The 18922-nt window shown below is 44.0% G+C and overlaps 1 protein-coding gene across 1 annotated transcript in view; it reads left to right on the forward strand.

The window, feature by feature from the left end:
- LOC124805532 (O-acyltransferase like protein-like) overlaps positions 1-18922 on the forward strand; it is a 370573-nt gene that overhangs the window by 206258 nt on the left and 145393 nt on the right. The window contains exon 5 of the mRNA XM_047266101.1: positions 16389-16477. Coding sequence (XP_047122057.1) covers positions 16389-16477 — 89 coding nt within the window. The remainder of the gene's footprint in view (positions 1-16388; positions 16478-18922) is intronic.

Raw genomic sequence — 18922 nt, forward strand, 5'->3', positions numbered from 1 at the left:
GACCAGCAGCCTTCACCAGTTTCTCGAGCCACCTGCATGGACTGAGGATGGCCTCGAGACTCATGTGACAGGCGTCGTTGGTGCCGATATGAGCCACAACCTGCAGACGACTGCGACCTGCACGCTCGTTAGCCGCATTCAAGGTCGCCTCCATACCTCAGATGAGTCCCCCGCCCTCCCCTCCCCCCCCCCACCCTTGGCATATATACCGAATACCCACTGGCTGCCTTTCCAGCCCTGAGCTCTACCTGACTATGGCGCTCCATAGTGCACCTAAAGTTGGAGCTCCCTATAACTAGTAATCTTCTACCCCACATGTATGCTCCCAAACTGCTGAAGGAGGGACGTTATTGATGCAGCAATACTTTGGCCCCGACATCGACCAGTAGCGTGGTACCATGATGGCATACAGGCCCTCCCAGTAGGGTGGTGTAACGCGCGGAGTGGCCGCGCAGTTTGAGGCGTCATGTCACGGATTGAGCAGCTCCTCCCACCGGAGGTTCGAGGCCTCCCTCGGGCGTGGATGTGTGTGTTATTGATAGCATTAGTTATTTTAAGTTAGTTTAAGTAGTGCGTAAGTCTAGGTACCGATGATATAAGCAGTTTTGTCCTTTAGGAATTCACAAACATTTGAACATTTTGACATTTTGTAAGGTGACGTAAGGCCGTTTCATTGAACGATGAATTACGTTGAGAAATAGGGTTCTGTAGCCAAAAGAGCGGGGAATAATATTGTGTATTGGAATTCTGTAAATCCGACCTGCTTTCACAAAAAAAAGTGTTGCATTTCTTATTGAGCGCCCTTCAAAGCGCTGTAGCACTATTCTGACTTCGTGATATGGACCATTATCCTGCTGGAAGCTGTCTACACCGACGGGGAAGACAAGAGAGCTGAAGAGAATCAGTGGGTCCGCTGTAATATTTACGTAGCCCTCTGATACTATGACCTCTTCGACTACCGCCACAGCTCACAGCTTACAAGATAATGGCACCCATCGGATAAGTTTCCCTCCAGGGGCCTGTGTCGATGGAGCATATCTGGGTTCAAGCAGCTATTCGTCTGGATGACGGCGTATCTGGACATGACTTTCGACTTGGTGTCAATAACATGAGTCATCCCACCAGTTGGCAAATTTCCATTAATTCACGGTCAAATCTCGACAATCCTGTGCCCACTGCAATCGTAACAAGTTGATCCCCTGCAGTGACAGTCAAATACGTAGGAGTCACCTGCTGCAGAGTCCTATGTTCTGCCGCGCGACCGAAACGGTCGCAGGTTCGAATCCTGCCACGGGTATGGATGTGTGTGATGTCCTTAGGTTAGTTAGGTTGAAGTAGTTCTAAGTTCTAGGGGACTAATGACCTCAGATGTTAAGTCCCATAGTGCTCAGAGCCATTGTTTGGAACCTATGTTCAACGATGAAAATAATGCTGCGAAACACTTGTGCCTACATGAGCATTGTACTCGTTCGTCCGATCTGCCACATATCACCACCTGTCCTGCTTTACGGAGCAGGTACGCCCCTGAGCTCCACGTTTTGTGGTGAGGCGTGGACATCTACCTCGGCTACTAGTGGTTTCACTGTCCTTCAATAAGTTTTCATAGACTCTCACAACAGTAGCACGCAAACAGCCGACCAATTTCGCAGTTCCCGTGTTTCTCGTTCCCTGGCGCGGAACCATAAAAATCTCCCCTTTGTCAAAGTCGCTTATATAACATCATTTTCCCATTTGCGTCCCATATCGTTGTTAGAGTGATTCCTCACCCACCACTGCTCAGCTTATATACTCTCGTTATGGCTTCGCGTGGCGCTACGCCAGACGCGCCACTGAATTTCGTTGTGGGAGGTGATCTGTTTCTATTGAGTCATCAGCGTACCTCTCGAATTGTTCGTTTGCGTGCGCATGTTTACTGGACCTTTCTTGGGTCTGTTATTCGTAAACTTTCCCCTGTGTCTCTTTTCATTATTATTTTCATACGAGGGGCGTTCAATAAGTAACGCAGCACATTCTTTATTTTCTCGGCTAATTTCTGCTGAAAAAATTCGACCTTTGTTGTGGGACATGGTGGAATATTCCAGCTTCAGCACCTTTAGGTTCATAAAGTTCCAACAAGTGGCTATGCTATATGCAGCCTTCAAAATGGCGTCTGCAACAGAGTTGCATCTCAAACCATTGAGTATCTTTTGGCGAGAAATTGGAACATCGTTGATATTCATAGGCACTTGCATAATGTCTACGGATACCTAGAACTGAACAAAAGCACTATGAGTCCCTGGACGAGGACGAGGACGAGGTGTTTGTCATCACCACAACAAGGTCGCGCAAGGCTGCCAGATCTCACGCTTGCTGACCGGCCGCACACAGTTGCGACTCCTGCAACTTTGGAACGTGTGGACACTCTCATTCGAGGTGATGGACGGATCACAATCAAACACTCCACAGCACAGCTGGACGTGTATGTTGCTTTAATAAATTTTTATTTCATAATGTGTGGCCACAATCATAATATATTTCTCTAAAGTCAGTACTGCCATTAGACTGTTGTTTATTTACTGTAACATTTACACTTACACGACCATGATTTTGGCTTCAAAGTGCCATTATCAAGTGCTTAAGTGTTATAAATTGCCTACTGTCATTCAGTCAAGATGGTGTACTCAGTAGTGAAACAAAGCAGTAGGGTCTGCCAGAAACATTGACTCCTAGACAATGTATCTAATAGTGTATTTTAACACGACAGTATGCCATGTTAGGCAATTTATAACACTTAAAACACTTGATAATGGCACTTTGAAGCCGAAATCACGATTGTGTAAGTGTAAATGTAACAACAGCCTAATGGCGGTACTGACCTTAAAGAGTCTATGTTGTTTGTGCTGACACACTCAACCGACATTAGGGGTACTCAAAAGTGTTTTCCCGCTGGGTTCCTCGATGCCTAACTGAAGACCATAAAGAGCAACGATGGACCATCTGTGCGGAACTGCTTGCGCATTACAATGCTGATCGTGACAACTTTTTGTCAGACATCGTCCCAGGCAATGGAACATGTGTTCATCACATCCAACCGGAAACAAAACAGCTGTCCGTGGAGTGGAGTGGCACCACACCACCTCCCCTCCGAAGAAAAAGTTCAAAGTGCGACATTGAACTTACCCTCAGCTGGTAAAACCACGACGACGGTCTTCTGGGACTCTCGAGATGTTGTTCTGTCACATGGAGCAACAGTCAACTATGTGGTAGACTCAGGAAGTTGAAGAAACTATTTCAGCGTGTTCGTCGCCACAAAAATGCAAACGGGCTTCCCCTCCTCCATGACAAAGCAAAGCCTCACACAAATCTGCGTACTCGAGAGGAGATAACGAAACTTTACTGTTTTTCCTCATTTACCCTTCAGACCAGATCTTGCCCATTGCGACTTCCATATGTTTGGCCCAAATAAGGATACAATCAGCGGAACGCCGTACATTGACGATGGGGAGGTTATTGCCGCAGCAGGACGTTGGCTCCGACGTCGACCACTTGAGTGGTACCATGCGGACACAGAGGCCCTCCCAGTAATATAGCGTAAGGCGGTCGTCTTACAAACGGAGATTCTGTCGAAAAATAGGGGTTTGTAGCCAAAAGAGTGGGGAATAACATTATGTATTGGAATTGTCAATAGAACCAACCTGCTTACAGAAAAAAATTTGTTGCTTTACTTATTGAACGTCCCCTCGTATATAGCACTGCAGTGCACAGCCGCTCCTTCACGCTGCACCATGAAGCCCCCGGCTGTCTCGCGGCAGCACATAGCAGATAATGACGGGCGGCAGTTCAGCTCACGACCCCGGCAGCAGCGCCTGCAGCCATAAGCCGATTAGGGTCTGCCGCACGGGTTTTCTGAGGCCTCGGCTCAACCGCGGCAATCTTGCAGTTCTCTAAACGCCTGCCCGACTGCTTGCTAGAGGCCCTCACAATCGCCGGCTAATCCCAGCTGTCGCGCCAGCGCCGAGGCTTAAGCCGGCTGCCGGCGTTCATCAAAACTGCGCAGGTGTGCCGTGCAGCGCTTGCCCTGGCGTACGTTCCTGTAAGAGGTGTCACGTTCTAGAAACCTGGGCGTGCACTCCCATAGATCTGCCAAACAGAGCCGCGAAGATACAGGCTATTAATCACAATGATACAGTTGGAGTAAATGTAGCACTCAATAAAAATCGGTTCAAATGTGTGTGAATTCCTAAGGGACTTCCTATGTCACTATCCATAACACGAATTCCTACACTTTCCATCCGTCCACCGGTGTGCCTCAAGGTTCCATCATCTCCACTCTTCTCTACCTTCCACATACGGCGGACATGCCGCTGCCATCACCTCCTATCCACCTTCACCAATACGCTGCTGACACTCACTTCCTTTCCCTCGCCCCCACCCTGCAGCGCTCCCAGCACCTTCTTCAATCCCATCTTGACCGGTTCACCACTTGGTGTAACCAATGTCTGCTCAAGGTCAATCCTTCCAAAACTCAGGCAATCATTGTAGGCAAAACCACCGCTTCCTTCCGCCTCCTTGATTTTTATCTCACCATCTATGGCCGTCCTATTAACTTCACCCCCACCCTCAAGTACCTTGGTGTCGCTCTTGACCGTCGCCTTTCCTGGAATCCCCCCCTCCAGTTATCCAAGCCAAACTCCCGACTCTGCCTCCTCAAACTCCTCTCTGGCCGCCCATGAGGTCTGGACCTCTCCACTGTCCTCCACACTTATAAATCCCTCATCCGCTCCATCCTCTGTTATTCCCATCCTACCTGGATCTCCGCCCCTCCTACCTTCTACAAGTCCCTTCAAATCCTGGAATGCCATGCACTCTGCCTCGCCTATCGCATCCGCCTCCCATCCCCCATGCGAATCCTCTACAATTCCTTTCCTCCGCCTCCTCCTCCTCCTCCTCACCCACTTGTCTCTCCCATCCTTTCTCACCCCCGTCTGCTGCCACACCTGTACTACTGCATCCCAACTGCTCTCCATCTTACCATACTCCATACCCTTGCCCAAGGTGGCTTCCCGCAACTCCCCCTCCCTGATGTTGCCCACGTCCCCTCCATCTACCCCACCTACCAGCTTTGATACTCCCCTTCCTCCTCCTGTGTTTTGCCCCCAGTGCTCCCTCTTTTCCCCCTCTCTCTCAACACTTCCTCCCCTCTCCTCTCTCCCTCTCCTCCCCCTTCCAGGCTTCCACCCCCCTTACCCTCCCCCTCTTTTCTTCTCTCCCACTGGCATCCTCCCCCCCACCCTCCTACCCTTCCCTCTTCCCTATGGGAGGCCCCCGACTTTTTCGTGCAATCAGTATGTTTTAGTGCGCCGAAATTCGTCGCCATTGTGCTAATGTTTCTCTTCCCATCAGTTCATCAGTGTCTCTCCTACAGTGCTCTTACGTTCACGTGTGCAACTTTGTATCTCCGTTTGTGCATAGTGCTGAACTTGTTTCTACAACCAGTGCATCTGTGAATAACTTCCTTTATTTTAATATGCCTGTCTCCTGTTTTTATACTCTATGTACGTTTGTTTTTATATATTCCTGTTTAATGTATGTTTTTCTATGGCTGAAGAGCAGCGTAGATAGGTTTGAAAATAACAAAAGAAAAAAAAGCTAAGGGATCAAACTGCAGAGGTCATCGGTCCCTAGACGTACACACTATTTAAACTAACTGAAACTAACTTATGCTAAGAACAACACACATACACGTACACATACACAACCATGCCCGATGTAGGACTCAAACCTCCAGTGGGAGGGGTCACTCAATCAGTTGACATGGCGCCTCAAACCATGTGGCCACTCCACGTGGTAAAAATCTGTTTTATGACTTCTAATGAGCTAACTGAAAAATATTTTCTCTTATTACCTACTGCAGACCTATTCACTCGGATAGTCATACTTATCAAGGGAGTTGTATTGTATTATATGTTAAGCAGGGGCCTAGAAACGTTGGAGAGGCTCCGTACCCATTGCAGCCGCAGTGGTCCACAAACCCACGACGACTATCGCAGTCCACTTCACCCCTCCGCCATCCCACACGGAACCACTCTTTCAGGGTTATTGTGTAGTTTGGTCCCCGGTGGAACCCTCCCCCCCTCCCTTCCCCAGGGAACGTCCCACACCAGACGAGTTTAACCCCTATGTTTGCATGGCAGAGTAATGGTGGCGTACGCGTACGCGGAGAACTTGTTTGTGCAGCAATCGCCGACATAGTGTACCTGAGGCGGAATAAGGGAAACCACCCACATTCACTGGGGCAGATGGAAAACTACCTAAAAACCATCCACAGACTGGCTGGTTCACCGGACCTCGACACAACTCCGCTAGGCGGATTCGTGCCGGGGACCAGGCACTCCCTCCCAATCGGGAAAATCGTGTCTTAGACCGTACGTCTAACTCGGCGGGCTATCAAGAGAGTTAACACTGTCTAAATCGACACAGATTATAGACATAAGTCGTCGAGGAGGCGTATAACGGCTGACAGACAGGTTGGTATACCGCAGCCGTCTTGGACGTCTCCAGACACGCCTTTGCATATCATCGGGGCTTAGTTCAAACCAGGACTAATCACTGAATGATTTATTCGAGCGAAAGAGATTTCACAAACAGCTCAAGTCAGTAATGCACTAGTCTTTATCTGTCTCTTATGGAAGCAGTCATTCAGCTTAACATTGACTGACAGAGTTGTTTGACGATCTCCTGAGGGATATGTTGCAAAAGTTTCTCCAATTGCGGCGTTAGCTCGTCAAAATCCCGACCAGGTTAGAGTGCGCCAAATTTTGTCAAATGAAGAAAGATATAGTGGCTTTAATGGCCAAGGTATGATTTGGATAGCTCGAAGACAAGCATTAGAAAGTCTCGCCCTATGCTATCGAGCGTTATCTTGCTGAAATGTGAACCTATGATGGCTTGCCATGAAGGGCAACAAAACGGGGCGTAGAATATCGTCAACATACCACTGTGCTGTAAGGGTGCCGTGGACAACAACCAAAGGGGTCCTGCTACGAAATGAAATGTTATCCCAGATCACCACTACTGATTGTAAACCTTGTTACCCGCCACCGTCTGGAGAGTTTCCAGACGCGTCTCCTCTGGTCATTGGGCTGAGTTCGAAGCACAATTCATCACTGAAGACAATTATACTCTATTAAATGAGATTCTATTCCGAAAGCGCGTCTGGGGATGCCTCTTACAGCGATGCAATACTAACTAGGTTTTCGCCCACCATACATCCCGATAATCCGGAGAATGGTCTGGGGTGCCATTTCCCTTCATAGCAGGATCCTTTTTTGTAGTCATCCGCGGCACCCGTACAGCACACACGTATGACGACGATATTATACGCCCCGTTTTGATGCCCTTAGTGGCAAGCCAACGTCAATTCCATATCAGCAAGATATTGCCTGCCCGCATACGGTGATAGTTTCCAATGCTTGTCTTTGTGCTTGCGAAACCGTACAATGGCCAGAAATTTCGCCGTATCTCTCCCCAGCTGAAAACGTATGGAGGATGATGGGCATAGGCCTTTAACCAGCTTGGTACTTTGACAATCTATAGGGCCAATTGAAAAGAAGTTTTCACGATAGCCATGAGGAGGACATACAACTCTGTCAGTCAGTGGCAAGCCGAAGAATAACTGCTTGCATAAGGGCCACAGGTGGACATTATTGACCAGCTCAATTTGTGATGCTCTAGAATAAATCGTCCAATATATCTGAAGGTGTGTGTGTGTGTGTGTGTGTGTGTGTGTGTGTGTGTGTGTGTGTGTGTCTGTATGTGTGTATGTGTACATCCTAATTACCGATTTCCGTCTCATTCGGATAATTCCTTCGTGGTGCTTGTTTTTTTTTTCCTTTTTTTCCCATTAAGAGTTTAAATGTGCTGGGTGTTCCAGAAAACTTCCAGACGTTGTAGAGGATGTCTTCAGAGACAAATCGAGGGTAGGAACCCGTGTCCAGAAACGGTACCCAACGGCGCTACAGACCGTCGAAGTTGCAGGCCTGGGTGCCTGACACTAGGCGGCAAACGTGACGTGAATGAGCTGACGGATCATGAGCGGAAAGTCTCGTAATGTTGTTTGTTATTCAGGTATGGTGACTGATTGCTACGATCGTCAATGGAGGAGATAGAACCAGCTGTGGCATAGAGAGGCCTTGTAGTCCTACATGATGCTCTGTTGGCCTTGGTGGATGACGGTTTCGGTCACGGATTTCCATTCGCAGTTTATTTTTCTCCTGTAAGCCTCTAAAACCTCCACTTTTTTCGGTATACAAGGGAAAAATAAACTTCTGGTGGAAAACCGTGACTGAAACCTCTACTCACGAAGGCATCCCATTCATATGAGACGTAGCCTATCTACTCAACAACTCCCCTCTCCACTGACGATCGTGGCAATCGGTCACTATCACTATTTAGCAAACAACATGGCGAAGCGTTCCGCTTCAGTCCATCAGTGTACAAACTGACGTAGCTGTCGAAGGGGTGGCCTAGAAGTAGGCGCCGATGTCTGTAATTTCGACGCTCTGAAGTGTCATTGAATGACGTTCACAGACACGAGTTTCTGTCCCCGATCCGTTTCTCAAGACACGCTCTACAACCCTTCGAAGTTCTTCGCAACGTTTCTGGAACTCACTGTATTGTGTTAAAACTATATCTTTAGAGTGCATCCACAATATGGTTCTATACGAGAAAACCCGACCACAGGTACCACTTTTCATTCCCCTCTTGAACTGTTGATGGAGTATTCACCGTGGTTTAAGAATGTTTACAATGTTCCACGTGAATGTGCCCAAGATTAAGGGAGATATTCCACAGGCATCCATTCCTGATCCAAGTGACTTGCCTCCACCATTAATAAGGTAGCCAGTTCGTACCGCATATAAGAGGCATAAATCAGTGTCGACGATCAACCAGCTCCTGACAAACAAATTATGAATAAATTCGTAGTCTTGAACAATGAAAATTATAAAAAATCCAGAATTTGAATATTAAATTAATATGGAGTATTAGACTTTTATGCTGATAAGACTGTAGCATCAGAAACTTTTAGATTCCATTCCATCTTTGAAATACGTCTGTTAATCAATGAGCAGTCCGCAGCTCGTGGTCGTGCGGTAGCGTTCTCGCTTCCCACGTCCGTGTTCCCGGGTTCGATTCCCGGCGGGGTGAGGGATTTTCTCTGCCTCGTGATGACTGGGTGTTGTGTGCCGTCCTTAGGTTAGTTAGGTTTAAGTAGTTCCAAGTTCTAGGGGACTGATGACCATAGATGTTAAGTCCCATAGTGCTCAGAGCCATTTGAACCATTTTTTGAACCATTTGAATCAATGACCAACGGTTTTTCTATTTTCATACTGTATCTAGAATACTGATCATCAGAGTACGATTAGAAGTATTGAGGGGTGTCTTAGACATTAAATAATTTCTTTCTCTCTTCATGCGCTAACAGAATGTACCAGGAAGCGACTAACAGACTACCTGATCAAAAATATCTGCACACTTCTGTGTAATGCGGAATTCAACACCTCATGTCACAACAGGCGGACCCACACCTATCAAATGAGATGGTGAGTATTGCGTCGTTGGTAAAGAAACAGTAACAGCACAGTGGATCGGTCAGGAGCGCTCTGTTAGCTCCAGCGCGGACCAACAAATTATTCAAGGATATTTTAGACCTTCTGAAACCCGCCCGACTGTTGGTGGTGTGATTGTGAAGTGGAAACGCAAAGGAAAAACACAGATGAACTAAGACTTATAAGACCTCGTTTACTGACGGATAGGAACCAATGAGCCATGCGAAGTGGTGTTCCCAAAAATCACATGAAATCCACGGAAGGAATCACTCGTGAGTTCCAAAGTGCTACCAGCATTCGAGCTAGTCCGTTGACTGTGGTAGTGAATAGGCTACAATGATCGAGCAGACCATAAGCCACAAATTACATCCTGTACTGCTAACAATTAAGTAAGGAGTAGGTAGTATTACGATATGCGGATGCTTTTCGCGGTTACGGTAGGAGCCCCTTATTGTGCGTAGTGAAACACTAAATGTGAAAGTATATAAACAGATTTTACAACATTGTGTACTGTGTAGAGTAGGAAAACATTTTAGAGACAATCATTGTTTGTATCAGTTCACCCTCTTACAAGGCAGCATCTATGAGGCTATGGTATGTGGACATTATCATTCCTGAAATCTACCGAACTGCACAGAGTCCGGACATGAAACCAACGAAACGCCTTTGGGTTGCAGTAGAATGTCAGAGATAAGGTACTGGTAGAAGGAAAGCTGTGAGGAAACGGCAGGAGACGTGCTCCATAACTCAGATAGTAGAGGTGAAGACAAAGATCCTGGGTTCGATTTCCGTTTCGGCACACAGTTGTAATCTGCCATGAAGTTTCCCCTTTGGGATGACTTAGAACGAGGTCTTCACTTCAGGTCACAACGTCCGATGTTTCTGCTTTCGGTTTTTGAGAAAGAATGGGCTGCCATCCCTCCACAGAGATTTGGACATCTCACTGTAATTGTCCCCGTCCATATTAATGTTTACGAGGTGGTGACCGGACACCTTTGATGAGATAAGGTACACGTATTATGTTACTATGTGTTTAACACTTCTGGAGAAACAGGCTTAACATAATGGATCAAGGCACCCTCCTTCACACATTGTTCAGCATCTTTTACAATATCAGTAACTCTAGAGTTTAAAGTTCATACAGAGTGACGTAGCTAAGGTAGGCTACATAAAATATACCGAGAAAGAGTAAACAAGAAGAGCTGCGCCTTGCCTAGAGAGAGCAGACAATGTGGCGAATTTTTTGACGTGCATTAATTATTTTTGACGTATATAGGTACCTAAACATAATGTCCAACGTTTTTTAATGGAACTACTAATTTTTTCTGCAAAATGAGAAAGATCATTAGAAGAAGATTTCTAAGACATTAAGACATTAAATGTGTCAGCGTCAAGGTTGCATTACCACAGACCACTGTTCCGTGAGCAGGGAAAGGGGTCGTACAAATGACTGCTCTTCCGCACCAAATGTAAACAAACATGTAATTCAGATTCTGGAATATTAAGTGCTTACTATGCTGACATTGAACATAGATATACGGTACAATGCTATTGCGTGCAGTCAGTACTACACAATGAAACTCACATAGGTTTACAGCAGCACAGGCCCATGTTAGATGGCATTTGATGTTTTCTGTCTTTGTCTGTGTTTCCCTTTCGACATCCCGTTTTTATTTTCTCCTCAGATAAGAGTCCATAGGCGTTAATTCGGCTGAACGTACAGGCGATTTTTATTTTTCAGAACGACCTATCCAACGATCTCCAAATATTCTATAAAGAACGTCTGTATTTGTAAAATTTAAAACTTCCTCCGTGTATTGGCTGATCCACAAAATTGTGGGCGAAGTGCTGTATGTCAGTTAAGTTGCTGCCACGCTGTAATAGTCTTCTGTGACATTGGATTCGAGCGCGTCGTTTGCTCTATACTGATTTACCACACTCTCACGGTATTTTATAAGCACCTACCGTGCACAACTCTAAGTCGCTTTTGATCGATGATAGAAACGCTGAAAATTTTGAAGCAACAGCTTACCTACCATATGCTGGAAGTGTTTCCCTTAAACTGGACAGAGTACTTCCAAAACATAAGGTTATGGTATTTCTTCTCCCATCAAGTGATTCGGGCTGCGGCACGTGATAACGGATTGGTGCCTGTCACTTCCACCAACTCAGTACATGTTGCAGCGCTGTTGCCTTTGATCTGTTTAAAACGAATTATAGTACGATATACCATTTATTAATAGGTCGCTGCCAGTTTGTTTCGGATCCTGTAGCGGAGTGCTGCGATACCATGACACAGTAATTTCAATGTGTACCAGGACTGCAGAAAAAGATAGCCGATTACTTCGAAGACCATATTTAAAACTTCATGAGTGTTGCTCGTAGCTGAAATCCTGAAACGAAATTCGGGTAACCGAGAGTCTGTAGTGTTGCCACTACTTCCATAAACATCTCAGAAACATAAGATAGCTAAAATTTTCATATAGAGCGCTGAAGTCGTTAAAAGCTTCTAGAGAAATAGTACTATATTACACTGTAAGAGTGAAAGATCGTCCAGGGAGCATTTCATCTCTATTGTGCCGCAGGGTTTAACCTCTGGCCCACTATTATTTTATGTGCTACTGATAATTCGTCGACTCTGTGCTGCGATTTCTGTGCCAACGACCTCCAGTCTTACGTAAGTGCTAGACTTGAAATTATCTCCTTTATCTAGATGAATGAAAATTTGTTTTCAGTTGTTAGATGGAAGCAAAACCTAGGACGGAAATTAAATGTAGCATACGAGAGCGTGCTGCAAAACAATACTTCCGAATTCTTGATGTGAAAATTGTTGAAGCTTTTTAGATAGAATAAACTTCATTAACAATCTAAGTCTTCACTCATCGTGTCTACATATTTGTTTCTCAATATAATCACCTTGGCAACCAATACATTTCTCCCAACGAGAATCCATTTTCTTGATACTGTCACTGTAGAATATTTGACTTTGTTGACGGAGCCACAACCTTACCTGTGTTACCACTGCTTCGTCGCTATCAACGTAAAGTCCTCGAAGGTTCTTTAAGTTTTGGAAACAGATGGAAATCGGATTGAGCCAAGTTGTGGAGGTGTGGAGGATGACTGATGACAGTGAAAGCAAACCATCGAGCTGTTGCAGATGTCGCAGCACTCGTGTGAGGTCTGACATCGCAGTGCTGAAGGAGAAGGCGCACTCCATGTGTGGACGAACTATTCCAATTCGAAGCTTGATTAAAGCACGCTTGATTAAGCTACACACCACAATGTTACACGATACATTCGGAGCTCTCTAGCCGCAGTGGACTGAAACTTGCGTCAGTGAAACGGGAAAGTTTGCCAAGTAATGAACATGACATGTAATACCCAAACAGATATTGAGAACAAAATAAGAAATTCAAAGGCACTACTTTTCATCTCACCCTTACGCTATCCGAAATTAATTAGCTCTGAATTTGCCTCCAAATCGCCTCCAGAATACCGCATACTGTATCATAAAATTTAAAATACTTTCTGTGTAACTTTACACGAACATCTAAACAATGCAAATGATACTGTCACCAAATGAAGGGAGACTGCTACTTGCCTTTGTCCCTTTCAAAAGTTGCGAAACATACTTCCACAGAATTTGAGACGTATACTTGTGGCAATCACTCGTCCTGCCGAACCTAACTCTTGCGGTGTAATTCAACAAAGCAGTAATAATAAAAACATCAGATGTTTGGAACCAGAGTTGTGCTGTATCAAAATACGGTTCGGTAGTTATGGTACACCACAAAACTGACGTAGAAAGTGGTAGGATTTGCTATACGAGAGAACTTCGCAAAACCGATCGGCAACCCTTCGGGCATCTCGGGCACGCATACAGCCTACGTGGCCCCTGCATGCCCCGGCGTCCAAACTCGCCCTGTCACAGTAACGCTCTAGCAGAGGCCACTACTTCCAAGGGACCTATTTTCGTCCACCACAATCGTGACCAGAAAATGGTGCCACGAGTATTCCGCCACTGGCCGCTGTGAAGGTCGGCGCCACAGCTGCATAGGTCAGTTCCTCCGGCTTCGACAGCCTCTCCTAGCCTCCAGGCTGGTGCTATTCATCCCGCCGTCTTAGGATGCCATCAAAGTCCATCGTGGGACCGACGCTGCTGTATTTAGCATTCGTCGTTTTTTCCCTTGGTGCAATCATACTGCATCCAGGAAAGACTCTTCGGTTCCTAAGCTGCCGTTATTCAGGACAGCTTCAGTGGACTTGGAATAGTTTCCAAACAAGTCTGTTTGTCTGTGAAGATCTTAAATGGTTTACTATGTCAGACTGTGGAATCGCCATATTGTCAAGTCTTCATACCTGTGAGACACCGAAATTGTGGTTTTGTTACTATCTTATAAGCAGACATTTCCTTTCGTTGTCAATAAACTTTTGTAAACTTTGATCATCGTTTTCCCTATGTCGGTGGGAGCGACACAACAGGATTATCGGTTGTACTGGTCGAATTTGTATGGGAAGAAACATATTCGTATTTTTGTTTCTTTGGTTATTTGCCTTGCACATAATTAGACCCGCACATTGTTCAGTGATAGTGCGCTCTGCAGTATATATCTTTGAAGAACGTAAATTGCCGTTTATAAGTAATAAAATTAGCTTATAGTGTAACTTTTGATGCAAGTACAGTTCAAATCACCATACGTAAAATTATATATAATTATTGTCGTTATTCGGTATTCAAAAGAAGTACTTCATCATGATCAAAGGCAAGAACTTCTCGTTATTACTGACAAATACGAAAGCTGTTTACGAATAAGGCAAACTTGGTTCAAAAATAGCTCTAAGCACTATGGGACTTAACATCTGAGGTCATGAGTCCCCTAGACTTAGAACTATTTAAATCTAACTAACCTAAGGACATCACACACATCCATGCCTGAGGCAGGATTGGAACCTGCGACCGTAGCAGCAGCACGGTTCCTGACTGAAGCGCCTAGAACCGCTCGGTCACAGTTGGCCGGAAGACATACATGTTTTATATAAGTTTAAAGAAGTATTGAAACGATATTCGATATATTTTTGTTTGCAGCTCATTTTTATTTTACCTTTTTGTTGAGGAAATTGCGTTTTCAAGCGCTGTACGATAAATCGGTATTGTTTTCTTTATTTTTACTACAACATCACTCTGTCTCACGTTACAAGTCAACAGTTTTCGAATATAACCTGAATTAAACATTTTCAGTTTTAGTTTTACTGTAGATACTGTTTATTCTGAAGTAATAGACGTGAGGATACCTATGTAGAACAAAGATGTCCCGTAGACAAGCCGGCCATTTATATACCCTCATTCAGTTTCCAGACGGAACCCGCTTTCGGTTTTTAGGGAATGTAGAAAGATATCGCATACGCAAAGAAAGAGATCGTTATGAGGCAACGCCCGGTAAGTTCGCAACACACGTAACGTACAGGTAACGCAGGTTCGATCTTAACTGAACAGAGCTACTCGGAACACTATAGTAGCCTACGCTTAGTTGTGGTAGTCTGTGGTAGCCTGACGTAGTTTTACAACTCTAGTTAAAACTAACCTTGAATATCTCTTTTCGTTACATCTATAACACTCGTTTATTGACGCTGGTTACGACGGTTGTTCCCACAAAGTTATCTGACTACCATCTGTTACGGTAACTCCACTGGCTTCTCAGCACACATGCATCCCAGTACCAACCATCTAAAATCAGGCACCTGTAATTTCATGATAGGTGCTACACAAGGTATCACTTACGTAATATTCGAGCTGTGCACATTCATCAAAGAAACTTCTTTGTTACTGCTGCCTGCCTCTACAACAATCTACCATGCAATCTGCGTACAGTCCAATGCCCTGTTACGTTCAAGAAAATACTTATGCATTTCCTTCTGTCAACGTAAAAACTGTTCTCTTAGAAATTCAAAATTGCCACTTTTTCCATCAAACAGTAAAGCAAATGCTTCTGACATCTCTTACTTAGGCTTCTTTATATTCTCATTTCTCAGTTAGACAAGGGACCTACCTTTCTCCACTATTAATTATTTGTTTGTCATCGCATCCCTATTTCTATCACTGTCCAAAGTCATTTGCCACACCTATTGCTTCCAGCGCCCTTATCAAATTGATTTTACGTGGTTAGTTTTTGTGTTTCTAATTTTTATAAACTGACATGAAATTGTTTCCTCCTACAGCTTCTCTTATTGTCCACCACTTACGTTATGTATAATTATTTCTAAGTGTAGGTGTTGATCTCGTATTAAATGTAAGACTTAAGATAACTTGTGACTGTTAATGAACACATTGTAAGATATAATATGTGGTCAGATGTAAAGGAGGGCCTGATGGTCCTGATCTTGTCAGGACAAATAAATTAATTACAGTATTTTTGTACTTTCACATTGCAGCACAGTCAGCAATCGTGATAATCTAATATACAAGCCTATACAGGTTGTTTTAATTTTATTTCTAGACCATGCCTATTCAGACGTTTTAGTTTTATTCCTAGACCATGCCCTCTTAGACAAATTATAGATTCAGGTATATCTTCTGAAGAAGGTTCAATTATTTGGGCTGAAACCTAGTAAAGGTTGGTTTGATTACCGCAATCGAGGTTGTTAGTTTCTTCTATAATAACAGAAGTCACTATTGGTCTCACTATTGAATTATATAGACTGGAAACAGACCTCAAGTTTTCGTATTTACTAGTTCGTAGGGATATGACCAAAATGTTGAGACCATGGAAGACACGAACCATAGCGCATTGTGTGCTGTTGCAGGCTGGCTCTGGCGGTGTACTGTGCCGCACTGGTGATGTGCACGCTGCGCCACTGGGGGCAGCATCAAACCTCTGGGTCGCCGAGAGTTGGTAAGCACCTGCCTACCACCGCATGGGGTGCGCTCGTGGGCCACAAAGACGATACGATGCACTTGTTTTCTGATGAATGACGGTAAATTCTGACTGAACTTAAGACTGCCACTAGGAAAAACTGAGTTAATGGAAAATGGAGCAATGACAAAAATTTTTATGGGTCCTTTTTCCAATTATTTGAGCTCAACTTTTAATGCAAAGGGAGCTTCATTTGGCAATACACATGGCAAACAAGACAGATGTTACCAAATAAATATTAGTCGTACCGAAATATCAGATTCAAGTTCATGCCATTGAATATTGTCGAGTTCTCACGGCAGTCTTTTATTGATCAGCCAAGGCTGACTACGTTTCAGTAATAGTACTGAAACATTTCATCATGAGTTCTTAAAGAGAGTCCAAGACTTCGCACCTTGAATACTAATTTAGATGTAACTCTTCGTTACCTCAAAATTGAGCTGACGGACATATAGCTTACCGCCCAGCTCCACAACACCATAAGGGAAGTTAGCACACTACGCTTAAACTTAAATTTGAAACAAATGAGACGTTATCCCCGCACTTGAACATTGAATTCAAACAAAGTGCTTGTATGTGACAGTAATCTGACTTGAATGAGGCGTTATCTGAATGCCCTGAGCGTTTTGTGCGATGAAAATATTTAACTTCCATATGATTTGACTGACATAATTATGTTCTGTATACGAAACCCTCTCAGTCGGACCTGTGATTGTATGCAACGAGCGTTCTGTTCCCTCTCTGTTCCATATCTCGTGGATTCGACTTACTTGGAACACTAAAAGCGGAATACATTTATATTTCGGTTTGCGGTGTGCATAGTGTTAGCTATTGTAAATATATGTACTGACTAGCTTGGGGAGTATGGAAGGAAAGATACGGAAAATTATTGACGTTGCTTGAAGAAACTTCTAAACATTCTTGTATAAATCATTGTACCGTAACCCAAATTAACAAAATCAGTTGGGTTTCCAACTACAGAAAGCACAGCTGCTATTCGCTCTTATTGAAGATATTACTTATGCGCTAACGATCTTCGAAAAAGCAAATGTTGCGCACAGGCATCCAACTTGTAAATTTTTATTACTTGTCTTACGAGATAGGACGCAAATCATAGATTTGAAACGTAGCCCCACCTCAGATGGAAGCAATCTTAGCCATTCACAGAAGACCCCTCAGTTCAGAGAATCTCTTCCACCCTTATATCTAAATGGCGAAGAAATAACTTTTCCTTCTTCTGAAAAGAACTTGGAGATAATACTGGACCGTCAGTTAGACTAAATACACAACTGCTCTCTGTGAGGAAGATGGAAACGTATTTCCTCTCGAGCTTGAAAGAATAAGTAGTAGAATCACTAAACTTTCTATAATTGATTATGGTGATCTTCTTCAAGATCTTCATGTGAGAGCTCACGCCGGTCGGAATTGGGAATGAATGCTTGTGTGCGAAGAAATTATGACATACCCTATTTGGAAAACACCATCCTGTCCATGAACAGTTACTATAGCTACACGCCGATAAGTCTGGAGACTGACATACCTTGTGTTTGCTTTATCGTTTCCTCAATCATTGCATCCCCTCTCATTTATCTTCGGACCTTATACTACCTGTACAGCACAACAGAAATACTCGTTCTCAATAAAATCCTCTGTTTACCCCTATGTAACACAACCATTTCCTCAATGGTCATTTTCTGTGTCACAAATCAGGCTTTGGAAGAATTTTCCTCAAACTACCAGAAACATTTAATTCCATTCAAACTTAAAAGAAAGCTAAAGGCCGCCGTTGTGTCATAGTAGCTATACTTCCATATATTTGTCAGCAACTCACTCCCTTCAACCCACCGTCTCACAAGCTTTTCCACCCCTTTGCCTAGAGAGTATTCTATGGAAACTATTTTCTCTCTTACCAGCGATTGTTACTGTCATTTTTATCTTTTCCTCTTTCACTATCACTCCCGCATCTGATGATCCTACACACAGCTTCGAATGTGCTAAACTAATCATCAGTATTCATTCTTAATTGCCTTTATTGTAGTCTTTGCTATTAATGCCATTTATTATTAATGAAAATTACTAATTTGAATGTTTTTGTAATATTTTTAGTGTGTGTTGTTGCTGGTTTCGATGTAACACTCCCATGAGACATAATCTGGAAGGGATAAAAATAAACAACAAATACATGGAGAGACAGGTCCAGAAGGTAAAGGCACAAAACGTGTTATTACGTATGGTTGGTGAACAGTCTACAGAATTATTGAGAAAGCAAACTGATGGTATAAGATGTTATAAAAAAAAAAAAAGAAAGAAAAAAACAAAAGGTCGCGAAAAGCATTCATGTGCATATGGTCCTGAACACACTTTGTGTTATTAATCGGTCGTTAAACAGGTTTGACTCTGGTACGGCAATTGCGAACGCCAGAT

Source organism: Schistocerca piceifrons, chromosome 7, assembly GCF_021461385.2.
Source record: "Schistocerca piceifrons isolate TAMUIC-IGC-003096 chromosome 7, iqSchPice1.1, whole genome shotgun sequence".
NCBI classification, from domain to species: Eukaryota; Metazoa; Arthropoda; class Insecta; order Orthoptera; family Acrididae; genus Schistocerca; species Schistocerca piceifrons.